Source organism: Hemibagrus wyckioides, linkage group LG28, assembly GCF_019097595.1.
Source record: "Hemibagrus wyckioides isolate EC202008001 linkage group LG28, SWU_Hwy_1.0, whole genome shotgun sequence".
NCBI classification, from domain to species: domain Eukaryota; kingdom Metazoa; phylum Chordata; class Actinopteri; order Siluriformes; family Bagridae; genus Hemibagrus; species Hemibagrus wyckioides.
Window position 1 is genome coordinate 6,069,845 of NC_080737.1, and position 15,653 is coordinate 6,085,497.

At 37.3% G+C, this 15,653-nt stretch overlaps 1 protein-coding gene across 5 annotated transcripts; it reads left to right on the forward strand.

Annotated features, from left to right (window-relative positions):
• Positions 1 to 3,025: 3,025 nt before the first annotated feature.
• LOC131348720 (girdin-like) lies at positions 3,026 to 11,403 on the forward strand. Of its 5 annotated transcripts, XM_058383873.1 has the most exons (10): positions 3,054 to 3,074; positions 3,584 to 3,710; positions 7,537 to 7,654; positions 7,859 to 8,083; positions 8,181 to 8,374; positions 9,265 to 9,292; positions 9,373 to 9,413; positions 9,596 to 9,650; positions 9,768 to 9,845; positions 10,135 to 11,402. In XM_058383873.1, exons 3-10 carry the CDS (start codon positions 7,546 to 7,548, stop codon positions 11,127 to 11,129), a joined length of 1,725 nt encoding a protein of 574 aa, XP_058239856.1. In that variant the 5' UTR covers positions 3,054 to 3,074; positions 3,584 to 3,710; positions 7,537 to 7,545; the 3' UTR covers positions 11,130 to 11,402. The 5 variants fall into 5 exon arrangements, with proteins under 5 accessions (XP_058239854.1, XP_058239856.1, XP_058239855.1 ...); XM_058383871.1 differs by lacking the exon at positions 3,584 to 3,710 and having other exon boundaries at positions 3,026 to 3,074; XM_058383872.1 differs by lacking the exon at positions 3,054 to 3,074 and having other exon boundaries at positions 3,106 to 3,710.
• The last annotated feature ends 4,250 nt before the right edge of the window (positions 11,404 to 15,653 follow it).

Consider the following 15,653-nt stretch of genomic DNA (forward strand, 5'->3'; position numbering starts at 1 on the left):
AAAGACAAAAACACAGTAGAAAACAAATCATCAAGTGACCCTGAATAAACTTGATTAAACCAGACACACTGTAAACACAGTGTAAAGTCTTGCAAATTCTGGTATACAGCCCAGGAGTTATGTAAGCATGTAGGTACACTGCACCATGTAAGTGCACTTCTTAAGTGAAACAAAATAAAATATAGAAGTGCCTGTTTCTTTCCTGTTTGTTATATATTTTGTCATCTTTTTTGGGTAGCCTAAATGTGCATGAATACTTCACCCTAAATTATTAATTATATTTCAAAGATCCAAATGCATTTGATATTTATTCCCAATTAATTTTTAACCCTTTACACATCACTAGGAACAGGAAAAATAATGTTTCTCAGATAATCCTTCTGCTAGCAGAATATAACATATGTTAATTTTAAATGATAACTCCATATTAACTCCATATTTTAGTATTTTGGTATTAGGGAAAGAAAACTTTGGGAAAATTTCACTTTGGGAAAAAAGTGACTGTTGTGGAGACTCCAGACTTGTTCTCAGCTGAACTCTCTGTGGAGAAACTAAGAAATGATGGGAAAGAAGCTGTCTTAACCCAGACCCCATGCCTTCCTCCTGATTATACCTGTAAAGCTTTCAGAAGACATCAGAGTTAATACAGTAGAAGAATTAAAATTTACTTTCATAAAGATGGAAGAGATCTTTGGAGACAGGTGCTGGAAACACACCATGATCATATTCAGTGTTACTAATGAATCTGTGAAGAAGAAGATTGAAGTGTTTATCCAATCAAGAGACCAGGAGGTCCAGACTCTTGTAGAGAAATGTGGAAGGAGAACATTAAGGAGAATGAATATGGTCCCAGAGTATCTGCTGGAGAAAATAGAGAAGATAGTAGGTGCAAACAGAGAGAAATTCTACAGCGGTAAGATTTATCTGAAGACACTAGCTTTGTCTGAAGGGATTGAGGAAAAGATTCACGTTGAACTAAAGAACCAAACTGATCCAGCAACCTAACTGATGAGAAACATGAAATGGAAGGACAAAAATACAAGGAGGAAACACAAGCAAGAGCAGACAGAAGAGAAAGAGCAAAATGTGGTGAAAATGACAAAAATGTGAAAGTACACAGAGAAAAGTGTAATGACGAGGAGAACATGGAGACAGAGAGAAAGGAAGTGAAACCTTTCCTGGATCTGGAGAGATATTTTGAATTCTAACATGAAGAAGCAAGATGACTCCAGCAGAGAGCTTGAGGAAAAGATAGACCATTTAAAGAGAAAGACCAACAGATAAAGGAAGCAAATAAATTGTATGCTGAATTAGCTGAGAGATGTACAATTACTGGAGACTACCCATGACACTTAATCCTCTTTTCCCTTTATTTCCTATTCCAATTAACTGTATTCCTCCTTTGCAGTGCTAAATAATCTAAAACAGAATGCAGATAATGAGTAAATATTTTATTAGACTGTCAGTTTCAGTTTTTTTTTTGTTTTTTTTTTTACCTTTTCCTTGCACTAAAGCTCTATTAAAATTAGGGAATGCTACAAGTCCAGACCTGAATGCCATTACATGATTTTTTCTCTTGCTATTAGTCACTCTGCATCTGCATCTCATTGGATACCTAATACTCTTAAACACCTTCAATCATAATATATGCATTTATGAATTCTGTGCTTCCAAATTATATCTCCTAGTCCATCTCTTATTCTCCTAGCTCTTGCCAATGGAATATGGTGTTTTGTGGATATTGAATAAGCTTAAAATAAACAGAAATCGTAAAAAAAAAAAAAAAAAAAACCTATTTGTAAATGTGCTACCTTTCTATGCTCCATAAATTTGCAGTTATGGTGATAAAAGTATCATTCCCAACAATATAATTTTATCTATCTATAACGTTCATTAATCAATTTATTGGCCAAACAAACACTATGAGAGAGATTGTAGTGGTGTACTGGTCTAATGAAATAATAACCGCGCTTCATACAGATGTCTTTTTGTTGTTTATTTGTCTTTCTGTCTCTCTCTCTCTTTTCAGCAGACACCATGAAAACTTAAAGAAATAAAGAATACAATGTTCAAATATGCATTTCCCGGAGTCTATTTCCAAGTCTCTCATGTAACTGTCCGCTGATATGCAAGTGAACATGTGCAACAAATCCGAAACCAATGACATCAATATTTACAAATAACATTGTTCATGTAAAGTGATATAAAGCAACATTATACACAAACTGCAACAAATTAAAATATGAATTAGACCATGCAAATAAAGAACTCTTTTTCTGGATGTTTACCCTTAGTGTGTCTCTGCATACATGTTAGTTCCACCCATAATGCAATGATCCCACAATTCACCCTACCTGGACATGTGACCTTTTTACGTTTCAATAGGAACTATTTCTTAAAGAACCCCTGACTTTACACATTGTAAGGAAACACATTCTCTACTTATTACTTACTTTAATATCATATTTATACATCTCATTTAAGTATTTTTAAACAATGAACAAACTCGTCATAAATGAATACGAGAAACATTAAAAAAAAAAAAAAAAAGGCAAATCTCTGTGAAATCATGTCCTTGGCAGTTACAGAGATATAACAATTCAACTTATTGTTTTAGTGGCAAATGGTTAGTATATTTTACACTAGACGGTTTTATAGTAAAACTAGAGAATTTAAATGAGTACATTTGGATACATTATTTCCAATAATCAAAAATATTACAATTATATAATTAAGGCATTGTGTGTAATGACCAACAAATTCAGCATTTACAATATATAATGAATGTCCTGATATACAAATTCTACTTTGTGTATCTAATTGGGTTTTATCTTCCTAGTTGAACGTAGCTGATCTGGGTGTTCAAAAAAAATCCCAGATCAGTACCAGTATGACAATTCAGCAAGCCAAATTAATATGAAATAATTAAAATCCTAAGATTCAAGATGTGCATGAGCCTAAAACGAACAGAAACCTGGCAGCGAGCAAGTTCACAGAGATTATCATGGACTTTCCAAAACGAAAGTGAAAGTTAAATGCGTTTCAGCACGTTCACACGCTGGAGGACGGCGGAGGTAGGTGCTCTTTGCAGCTCTACATACATAAACTATATGTGCGTTTATAACGCGTATTGTATTATATATGATCGTATAATAATATATTACCATATGTTTACACAGTTTATCTGAGGGGTAAACCGTTATACCTCGCACATCTATCAGCAGCTAAAACGTTTTTAGTTCCATAAATGGCGCTAATACGACGTTTACCACGTTCACTTTTCTTTCACTCGAGCCGAACACTGTACAGAAACTATAAACTCAGATAACCAAATAGGCTATTACATATCTAAACAATAAATAACTACACGTTGCAAAACCAGAGATTTATGACCACAGGCCCATGGGACCAGTCGAGGCGTTTTACTTTATTATTTGAATGAGTGTTCTTAAACATCATGCGCTTATTTTGTTTGTGTTATAAATCATCTCTTTTATATAAATCTTTGAGTTGAGGGAAATGAAAAGGCAGGTTATGTATGTGTTTGCTATTTACATGTAAGCCTGGTGTTGTGTGTCGGTAGGAGGAAACAGCTGCCCTAGTTTCCGTCATATGGATTGGACGTAACAGAAATCAAAATGGAAGAAAGAGTCTCGAAAGCTCTCTAGTGGCTGCCTGCGGTACAGCCTTTTAACCATTTTTAGCGAAAGGTAAAGGACCTTCATATTAAAAAAAAAAAAAAAGTTTTCTTGCAATAAAGATGTTTTATAGATGTTCAACGCTGAATAAAGTGGTGTGGAAGAAGTGACAGTTTTGGACACGACAGTCAAAAAGCCATGCAAAGTCATGAAGACGCACAGTTCAGTGGCACGGCCATGTTATTCTGCTGTGAACTGGCCCTCAGCCAATTTAATGTTAATTTTAATCAATCACTTGATTGAATTTACAATTAACTAAATGTATGATCCTAGTGAGCACTCAAACTGTCATCGTCTCCCGCTTAACACGGAGGAGATATTATAGGAGATGAGCACTCAAACTACGTAAGGAAAACAATATAAAGATTTAAATTTAAAGAATGTTTAAATTCTTGTTATTTTTAAATATTATTATATATTTGAATATTATTATTAAATAATTTATTTGTGCTCTCGGTGTATGTTCCGCTCGACGTCTTTTTTCTTATAGCCGCGTTTTTTTCAATTCATGTCCAGTCTCTGCCCCTGTAGTGTAATGTTTACTTATTGCACTGACCTATTTTCTGTTTCGTTCTTGATTGATGTTTTCGTTTAAACCCTCGCTTGCTTGGTCTTAAATGGTAGACTTTAAAATGTTATAACCGACCTTCAGTGAGAAGTTCTTTGCATTTCAAATTCATATTCAAATTTTATTTGTCGCATACATAATTGTACACAGTATGATATGCAGCGAAATGCTTACAAGACTATTTGCTTTGACCCTTGAAAAGAAAAAAGGAAAAGGAATAAGGACAGAAAAGACCAGGATAAAATGTAAAATATAAAATACGTAATATAAAACATAAAAAAAAACTACAATTATAAAATATAAAAAGCTACAATTCACAGTAGGTAAATAAAAATAGAATATAATATAAATAAAATATAAATATAAATAAAGTAAGGTAGGGTATATGTGTATACAGAATATAAATATATAGAATATATATAAGAAATGTAAGATATGTAAATCTGTAAATCTGTATTATACAGAACTACATAAAGTGTATAGTGTGCAATCATGTGCAAGGTGCAGACAGCAGCAGTACGGGGTGGACATTCAGTGAAATAAGGTGATGAGATGATGAGAAGCAGTGGTATTGTCCATCTTAAAGTGGTGATGTGCACAAGTCCTCTTTGTGTATAAATGGGACCAGAATATCCCATATATGTGCCATATATGTTTATGTTTTATGTTTTGTGTATTGTGTGTCATGGTCCTGTGATGTGCAAATGTGCAAGTGTATGTTACGGTTTGGTGTTTTCCAACACGTGTGTAGGAAGCATAGCAAGTCCAATCAGTTGAGTCCTATGTGGAGTTCTGGTTGAGAGACCGTTTAGCCTGCACGAAGAAGCTTCTCCTCAGTCTCTCTGTGTTGGCCTTCAGGGAGCGGAAGTGCTTCCCTGACCTCAACTGGGAGAAAAGTCCATTGTTGGGGTGACTGATGTCCTTCATGATCTTCCTGGCCTTGGTCCAGCACCGCTTGTTGTAGATTGAGTGCAGGTCAGGGAGCTTGGTACGGATGATGCGCTCAGCTGATCGCACCACCCTCTGAAGAGTTCGTCTGTCCTGCATGGTGCTGTTCCTGAACCAGGTTGTGATGTTTCCCGTCAGGATGCTTTCAATGGTGCAGGAGTAAAAGTTCCTAAGCACCTTAGTGGGCAGTCTAAAGTCTCTCAAGTGTCTGAGGTGGAAGAGACGCTGCCAGGCCTTCTTCACCACGGTGCCAGGATCCACATGTGACAGGACCATGACAGGTCCTGCGTGATGTGAACACAGAGGTATCTGAAGCTGTCCACTCTCTCCACTGGGCTCTCGTTGATCACAGGGATCTGGTAGTTCCTCTCCTGCTTTCTGCTGAAGTCCACTATCAGCTCCATAGTCTTGCTGATGTTAAGGTGGAGGTTGTTCCTCTGGCACCAGTTCTCCAGAGTCCTAATCTCCTCCAGGTAGGCCGTCTCATTGTTGTCGGAGATCAATCCAACCGCAACGGTGTCGGCAGCAAACTTGATGATGTTGGTGGAGTTGGTAGTGGCCATGCAGTCATATGTGTACAATGAGTACAACAGGGGGCTCAGAACACAACCCTGGGGGGGTCCAGTGCTGAGTGAGTGTGAGTGAGGCTGAGACATGTCTGCCCATCCTTTCTGCCTGTGGTCTGCCAGTTAGGAAATTGGAGATCCACTGACACAGAGATGGGCTGAGTCCCAGGTGCTCCAGCTTGGTGGTGAGTGTGGAGGGGATTATAGTGTTAAACGCTGAACTGTAGTCAACAAACAGCATTCTAACATAATTCCCCTTTCTAGTGTCCAGGTGAGTGATGTGTGAAGGAGGTGGGAAATGGCATCATCGGTTGAGCGGTTTGGGCAGTAGGCAACCTGTAGTGGATCCAATGTGCCTGGTAGTAAAGTGATGATGAAGTCTCTGACCAGCCTCTCAAAGCACTTCATCACTACTGGGGTCAGAGCTACAGGGCGATAGTCATTGAGGGAAGCAGGATGGGGTTTCTTCGGGACAGGAACAATGATGGACTCTTTGAAGCATGTGGGGATTGCCGATTGAGTTATAATATTTTCTCTGGTATATTGTTTATTTTGATGTCTAAGCTAACTTCTTGTATTAATATTGTATATATGTATTGTATTGATCAAACCAACATGGGTGAACAATGTGATGGCATAAACCAAGGCAGCTAACACTAATATTTTACGATCTACTGGCTCCAGTTTTCACAATATGGTGACTCCCAAATGAGGCTTTGAAACTGAACAATGCGAGTAAATGAGGCCATCTTGTCCCCTCATACAGTCACTGGGTCTAGTCAGTGTGCCACTATTAACTATAACTTGTGCTATTTTAGATATCATAGAAAAGTTGGGCTACCATGTTAAATAGATATTAAGTTATTAAAGAATATTACCCAAATGAAACATGTACATCTCTATGGTCAGTGAGAGTGTTAAAAATATATGTCCTGTGTGAAAATATTTTCTTAACATTGCAGAAAGATGATTTATATGATGTATAAGATGACTTATAGCCTAATTTAAACCAACATACAGTTGTGCTCAAAAGATTGTATACCTTGGGAGAATTTGCAAGATGTGTACCATTTTTTAAAGAAGACATGAGTGAGAAGTTAAAACAAATTTATCTTATTTCTCATAGGACTCAAGTTCATATGTAAGGCTTAACAGAATGGCACAACCATCAAACAAAACATGGCAATAAAAAAAGAGGAAATAATCCCTGTTTAAAAGTTTGCATACTTTTAGTTCTTAATATTGTGTATTGCTCCCTTTAGCATCAATCATGGCATGCAGTCTTTTGTAATCATTGTGCTTAGTTCTTTCAGGTGGAATAGCTGCCCATCCTTTTTGGCAAAATGCCTCCAGTTCCTGTAAAACATTTTTGGTTGACTTGCACAAACTGCACGTTTGAGATCTCCCCAAAGTGGCTCAATAATATTGAGGTCAAGCAACTGATTGCCACTGCAGAACCTTCACTATTTTTTTGCTACAGCCACTCTAGAATGCAAATTGTAACATGCTACATTCAACTTGCCATCAATTTGGACTTAACTTAAAGATATATGACCAAGCCTGTGTCAGAGCATTGCCTCAGCTTTGCAGAAAGATGATTTAGCCTAATTTAAACCAACATAACTCTGACCAGGCAGTTAATAAACATGAATGAGTGAACATTATTTATACATCACACTTCAATGCACATTCATTCTACACATAATGTCTGATAATGTTGTGTAGATTTGATGAATGATTTATTTGTTTAATGCAGACAGGTAACATGGCTGAGAAACCTAAGGATCACCATGACCAATCTCAGATGCATCAGTCAAAGTCAAATAATACTGCAGGAAAAGACACACAGCCCAGTGAAAATACAGCAGAACAAAGTGAGACTGAAGTCATCGAAGACAACTCACAATTACAAATTCAAAACAAAAACTCCATGCTTCACGCATATAGTATTTGCAGACAATATCAGTATAGATTACCTGCTTTCATAATTCAGACATCATGATCCATGATATACGTTAATACATGTTTTATAATTTAAACTTAAAATTATAATAGAAATTATTTCTCTTTATTCACAGCAAAGCCAGAGCATGTATTGCCAGGGAACAAGTACTTCATTCTTCAAACTGGAGTAACTTTGAACTGTCATGTGAACTTCATAGTTCTGCTTAAACAGAAAATACGCTCGTTGCAGAAGGTGAATACGGTGGATGAGTGTGATTTCATTCTGGCTTTCTGCCCTGTTGCTACACGAGCTGGAACTGACATTGAAGGAGCAGAGAAAAAGCTTCATGCTACTTCAGGTAGTCAACAATCTATTTAAAATAATGTGTTGAATAAACTTATAATTTTATTGAATATAATGTGTAAATGTGTATACTGTATGTATCTTTTCCAAAGCCACAAAACCTGCTGTTCTGGTGGTGCTCCATCGCACATTTGATCCAGAGTGTGTTGTACCAAACAGCTGTAGCATTGTTAAAAGAGCAAATACAATAACAGTTGACTGTCTGTTCCATGAAGATCAGGGATTACTGCAATGCCGGAAAAATTCTGATGCAATTGAACATGTTCACAAGCAGATAAAACCAAAGGTATTTCATTTTTTTTCCTGTCGTTGTTCCCATGAAAAAGTCTGTTTAGGTCTTTCATCAGGAAAATCAGGAAAATAAATTATTTATTATGCATAGACAGATAAGTATTTCTGCAAAGTAATACATTAATCCTTACTACACTGTTAGTCAGTTCAAGTGGGTTAAACTTATAAAAGTTTAACTGCTTCCTAAAAATGTGCGTACTTAAAGATAATCGTTGTTTCAACACACAATTTGTTGAGACAATGGATAAGGTTAATTTTTGAAAACTTTTAAACCTGAGTTTTAAAGAGAAGAAAATAGTTCATCTAACCTAATGGGGCTATCATTAATTATAATTAACTGCCCATGTACAATATAAAATATAAATGCAATATAATCAGTGTGGTAGATTACTGATTGTGGATTCCACATTTAAAAAATAAAAACAAAATGTATTTCATCAAATGATTTACAGTGGAGTATATTTACTCCTAGCATTATTCTTAAAGTGATAGGTTTGGCAACAAAATAGCTAAGATATTTATATATAGTCATAATAGTCTTTTTTAAATGTTTCATGCTTATTTGTCTGTTGATAAAAAGAAACCAAAATTACGAGACAAAGGCAAAACAAGACATGGCAAGGCACAGCAAGGAAAACTCAACAACATAACATTAACTATACGACAATGTAATGTTCAGCAACTAAGAAATGAAAACACAGAACACAGTACTGTCCATGGAGGATATGACATTTAGTTTAAAGTAAACAGATACTGAATGTACTGTATTTTTCTGTTCATATATCCATGTTTGCTTATTTTCATGGTGGGTGGATGCAATTTAAACAACTTTGGAGTTGGAGTATGTTAACTTTTTTTTAAAAAATCTTTGTTTGATTTTATTAGGTACAGATATTATCCTTGGCCTTTGGAGGTAAATTCAATTCAATGCAGTTTTATTTGTACTTTGCTTTTAACAATGGACATTGATGCAATGTAATTTTATTTATTTAGCAAATTTTAACAGAAAACTTGAAGAACCATTTAGCACACAAGTAAGTATGAAAAGACATAAGTCACATTAGCAAAACATGGCCACATTTTCATTTGTTCCTTTGCTTTTTTTTTCTAAATATCTGTGTGCATTTATTGTTTACACAAAATATATATTATATATAATGCTTTTTGGTCAGTGCCTCAGTGAGTTGGAAGCATTAATTTATTTATTTTTAATTAGAAACTAAGTGGAAACCAGAAACCTCAGAACCCACCTGAATATTCAGAAGCTGTTGGTAAGTGTAAGAACTATGATGTAAAACACCTAAGCAACATACAGCACCAGCTTAGCAGAAGTCTAAGGCATATTTCTCCTCTCATCTTTATGTATTATATGCTTTTCTTACCTACAGATAAAACATTACAGGAAAATAAAGAACTGGAAGATTTTAAAAAGGAAATAGCTGAAATGAAATTACCTAAAAATAATGGTAAGTGTGTGGTGTGTCTATTGAATTTAAATTCTTTTTCCTGTACTTATTCCTGTATTATATACCAAAAAATGGTATAATTACTTTTTTGGGGATGAAAAGATGATTACAAAATTCAAGAAATATCTTTTTCCTAGTAGAAACCTAAATGTCAGTGGATTTTTGGAGGTCCTATTTCATGCTTGCTGCAGTTAGCCATGAATATTCTATTATATGTTCTTCTTTCTCTGTTTGTGTCAAAAGGCCTAACTTCATAAAAAAGTAAATTACCTTTATTATTTTGTTTCAGAATTAATTATTGCAACAGAACTGAGATTGATGCTGCTGGGGGGAGAGGAATCTGAAAAGACTGCAGCAAAAAACATTATCCTTGGCAGAGAGGAAATGAACCAGGCTGCAGCATCTACAACTACAGCGACCCAGCTAATAGCCGGGACGAAGGTGTTGGTGGTGGACACTCCTGACTTGTTCTCTCCTATTAATTCTCTAGAGGAACTGAGCCACACTGTGGAATCACAAGCCTTTCTCCTGGTCATACCTGTAAAGTATTCAGAAGATAAAGTGCTCAGTGAAGATGAAACACAAAAGACACTCATGAAGTTGGAGGAGATTTTTGGAACGAGATGTTGGAGAAACACCATGATCCTTTTCACTGTTTCTGATGAGCTTCAGAAGAAGAAGATTGAGGGGTTTATCCAATCAGAAGACCAGGAGGTCCAGAGACTCCTAGAGAAATGTGGGAACAGGTTTCACTGTCTCAACATTAACGAGAGTGGAGATGGTTCTCAAGTCTCAGAACTGCTGGAGAAGATCGACAAAATGGTGGAAGGAAATAGAAATGGATCTCAGATTAATCGGATTATTAGAAATATGGAGATGGAAAGACATGCTAAAGATGTCTGGATTAGAAAAATGCAATCTCAAATACAGAAAGTTCTAGGGAAGTATGAGCAGATTGATAAGGAATATGAAAATGACCTCAAAAATCTAGACACAGATGAAGCTTATGACAAAAAACAACAAAGATCTCTAAGAGAAATTGTTAGCCACCTGAAAAATCAAAATAAGTTGAAAAAAGAGATTGCTGAGCAAATGAAGATGATATATGACAGAATTACAGAGCAGGAACAAAACAAACAGTTTATCAAGGCCATTTTGTCAGAAAACCAGCAAACTATATGGCTTTCACTGCCAGATGGACAGACCAAAACTCTTGAAAAATACAATGAGCTTCGCCAGCTAGAAGAAAAGTTCTTAGAAATGTTGGGGAAACTCGCAGCATGATGAATGTAACTGTTACCGGAAGGGGTCTGATAGCAGAACAGATATCAGTAATATATGCAGAAGGCAGCATGATGGCCCTGAAGGTAGCACTGATGCCTCATAGCCCCAGGTTCCTGAGTTCTTGAGTTACTTGCTGTGTGGAGTTTAACTTGTAACTTGTTTTAACTTGTAACTTTAACAAATCTTATATCAAAACATCAAAATATTTGTAATATTACTTGTAATATTGTAAAATTCAAATAAAATACAGCCAAAATGACTAAAGAAAACTTGGATGTAAATGGATTTAAATACACAGATCAGCGATAACAGTATGTCCTAATAATGCCTAATATTGTGTTGGTCCCCATTTTGCTGCCAAAACAGCCCTGACCCGACGAGGCATGGACTCCACTAGATCCCTGAATGTGTGCTCTGGTATCTGGGACCAAGATGTTAGCAGCAGATCATTTAAGCCTCCTAAGCTGTGAGGTGTGGCCTTCGGATCAGACTTGTTTGTCCAGTACATCCCACAAATGCTCGATTGGATTGAGATCTGAGGGATTTGGAGGCCAAGTCAACAACTAATACTCATCAAACCATTTTTCAACCATTTGTGTTTGTAGCTTGACACCTGCGGAAAGAGGCCACAGGTATCAGGGAATACCATTTCCATGAAAGGCTGAAAATGGTCTGCAGCAATGCTTAGGTAGGTGGTACGTGTCAAATAACATCCACACGGATGGCAGGACCCAAGGTTTTCCAGAAGAACATTACCCAAAGCATGACCCTGCCTCCGCTGGCTTGCCTTCATCCCACTGTGCCATGTGTTCCCCAGGTAAGTGACGCACACATACCTGCCATCTACGTGATTTAAAAGAAAACATGATTCATCAGACCAGGCCTTCTTTCATTGGTCAGAGGTCCAGTTCTGATGCTCAATGCCCATAGTTGGTGCTTTCTGTGGTGCACAGGGGTCAGCATGGGCACCCTGACTTGTTTTTGGCTATGCAGCCCCATACACAACAAACTGCGATGCACTGTGCATTCTGACACCTTTCTATCAGAACCAGCATTAACTTCTTCAGCAATCTGTAGCTCTTTTGTTGGATCGGATCACACAGGCCAGCTTTCGCTCCCCACCTGCATCAGTGAGCCTTGGCCGCCCATGACCCTGTTGCTGTTTCACCACTGTTTCTTCCTCTGAACACTTTTGACTGACTGCTGCAGACCAGGAGATGCTCTAATCCAGTCATCTAGCCTTAACAATTTGGCCCATGTCAAACTCTCTCAAATCCTCACGTACCCATTTTTCCTGCTTCTAACACATCAACTTTGAGGACAGAATGTTCACTTGCGGCCCGAAATATATCCCACCCACACTCCCCACATGCATTATTGAGCCTTGGCCACCCATGACCCTGTCGCTGGTTTACCACTGTTCCTTCATTGGACCACTTTTAATAGACACTGACCACTGAAGGAACACCCCACAAGAGCTGGAGTTTTGGAGATGCTCTAATCCAGTCATCTTGCCATCACAATATGCCCCTTATCAAACTCGCTCAAATCCTTATTTGCCCATTTTTCCTGCTACTAACATATAACCTTTAAGGAAAAAATAATCTCTTGCTGCCTATTATATCCCACCCACTAAGGAAATAATTAGTGTTATTTACTTCACCTGTCAGTGATAATAATGTTATGCCTGTGAGGGGTATATATCTTTATATTTATAGATTTATACATATGTATGTATGCAAAGGATAAAGGTCCTGCCATGTACCATGTACACCCTTTCAAGAAAATAGTTCATGGAAACTCTTTCAGCAGGATAATGCACCATGTCAAAAAGCACAAATGGTTCAGGAATGGTTTGATGAGCACAAGAACAAGTCCGTTCCACGGAGGCCTCACCTTGCTTACAGGACTTAAAGGATCTGCTGCTAACATCTTGGTGCCAGATACCACAGCACACCTTCAGGGATATAGTGGAATTCATGTCTCATCTGGTCAGGCCTGTTTTGGCAGCAAAAGGGGGACCAACACAAAATTAAGTCATAATGTTATGTGTACATGCAAAGGATAATTATGTCACTGAGGTGGAGGCGGGATCAAGGTAGGCTAGGGGAGGCTAAAAACTCGGGTTGGGAGTTTTGGTTCAGACCTACACACAAAACATTGCACAAAAGAACACACAACAGAGTAGAGACACATAAAATATCATTGTTAAAAATCAGTGGCGGACCATGCATTTCACACCTAGGCCTTCACTGGTGTCCTTTCTGAATTAATCCACCTCTCATCATTATGACCCCCTGACATTTTCTACTCAGCCCTCCTAAAATTCTGCGATTCTCCATAAATTCTACACAGATTGGTGATCTCCTCAGTCCCCTTTAAATTTCAGATGAAAACGGCGGCAGGCTTCGGCTCTTCCCCATCTTTCAGCACGTTCTTCAATCCGCAGACCGCGGCGTTTTACAGCGAGGATCAGAGGACAAGTGTGTGTGTGTGTGTGTGTGATCAGGAAGACTATTTGGCCTGTTCAGTACTCAAATGTTATACACATCTATGCAACACAGTGGAATGCTGCAATAAGTTTACCATCCTACCCTGTTAGTCAAACCTTTATTTTATTTCATTTATTTATTTATTTTTTACTAATATACCCTCATTGGGGGCTGGGCCCCCCTTAAATGAAAATTCTAGACTCGCCCCTGGAAGCCACGGCAATAGATACTAATCACCCGTTAAATAACAAAGTAAAAAAGAAATTAGTCTACAGTATTTCACACCTCACAAGGAATAGTCAATTTTATTACAGTTACTTTTCTCAAAAAGACATTCTTGATGCCGTATGCAGCAAACTGCAATCTCCGGAGGACGCAGCATCCAAAATGAGACGCAGCGAATATAGAAACACTGTATATGGGCGGGTCGCTCCCTCTGACTACTCCAACTATCCAATCAAAGGACGGGAAATTGCTGACGTAATCGTATGCCTGCTTGATGGCCCCAGTGATGCCAACTCGAAATCTGATTGGTTAATGGAACAGTTTCAGTGCCACTTATTTTAATCTTCGGGCGCCTGCACTTTTAATTCTGCAGGCCTTATGGCTGCGCAAACCATGATGTCAGCCACTGGCTGAAATATGATTGGATAAATACTCTTATCATAAATATACACTACTGGAAGCAGCGCAACCAAGAGAATAGCTATGAAATGTAGAGAATAGACTATCGGGAATAATTTAATACACATTAATGGAAAATATATTAAATATATTAAAATGCAAGTCAGTGATTCAGATCACTGCTGTTTAGGCCAGCAGAGAAGGCCTTGCTGGCCCTAACGGTCCACCACTGTTAAAAATACAGAGTTGTAAAAATATAGGTTTAATTTCTTTTGTCTTTTGGATGCTGTGTGGAGATACTGTGAAAGAGTTGACCCAAAGCAGATTTTGCCATATATGTAAAAGGTATGGGAACGTCAATATGAATGCTGCCACACACTGGGAGTCTGTCTAGCGGTTCCATGAAGATCAGGGATTACTTCAATGCCCTAAGAATGGTAAATCATTTGCCATTGTTACAAAACATATACAACCTCCAGTATGTGATTCTTAAATTTACAGTTTAAATATAAAGCACAAGCAGACTTGCAGGGCCTTTCGTTTCATGGTCCGGAACTTCCTTCGGTCCATGGCAATATCTCTATCGTATAGAAGGTATTCTTATTCTTTTCTAAGTAATTATGGTATATACTAAGTATAACTCTAGCTCTAGATATTTTATAACCACTAAACGATAGAAAGGACATGAGTTTTGTTTGCTAATGAATATGCCTTTGAAGAATGTGTGTGGCCTTATTGGGATTTATTTCCCCTTGTGGAGCAAAATGAATCATAATAATGGGTCTCACACCACCATCAAGAGAAAGTATGTGCTTCTACAGTAAACAGCAGACAGACAAAACAAAAATTTAAATTTAACTAGAATACAAATGGATATGTGAACCAGGAAATTAGATATACATGCAGTGTTAGCAGAGTTGTGTGAACTATATGGATAACATATAAACACCAACAACCTTTTATATTAATGTGGGAGAAATAAACAAAATAACCTACCATTAATATCCTTAAAGGTTTTATTTAGTCGTCCCTCTAAAGATTACGTGTTAAACGCTGCAACCCTGCTTTTTGGAAAAGAAGCCTACAAGACTTGATTGAATATGAAATTTTGCTGCCACACTTATTCAAAACACCACTGAAAATAATAAACACAAAGACTAAGGCAAAGGTCAAGAGAAAGAATAAACCACAGTTAAAGAATAACCAGCTCTTACATTCACTGGGGCTTAATGGAAAGTTCAAGACATGTATGATGTTTTAAAGTGCTTCTCATGCTTTATATGTATTTTTACTTTAGATTTAATAAACTCTGTGGCTAGATTCTTGCATCTCATCAACATGGCTTCTGAAAATAAGTATATTAAACCAATAGAAGTTGTGTAAGTGAAGAAAGCCTAGATACATTTGG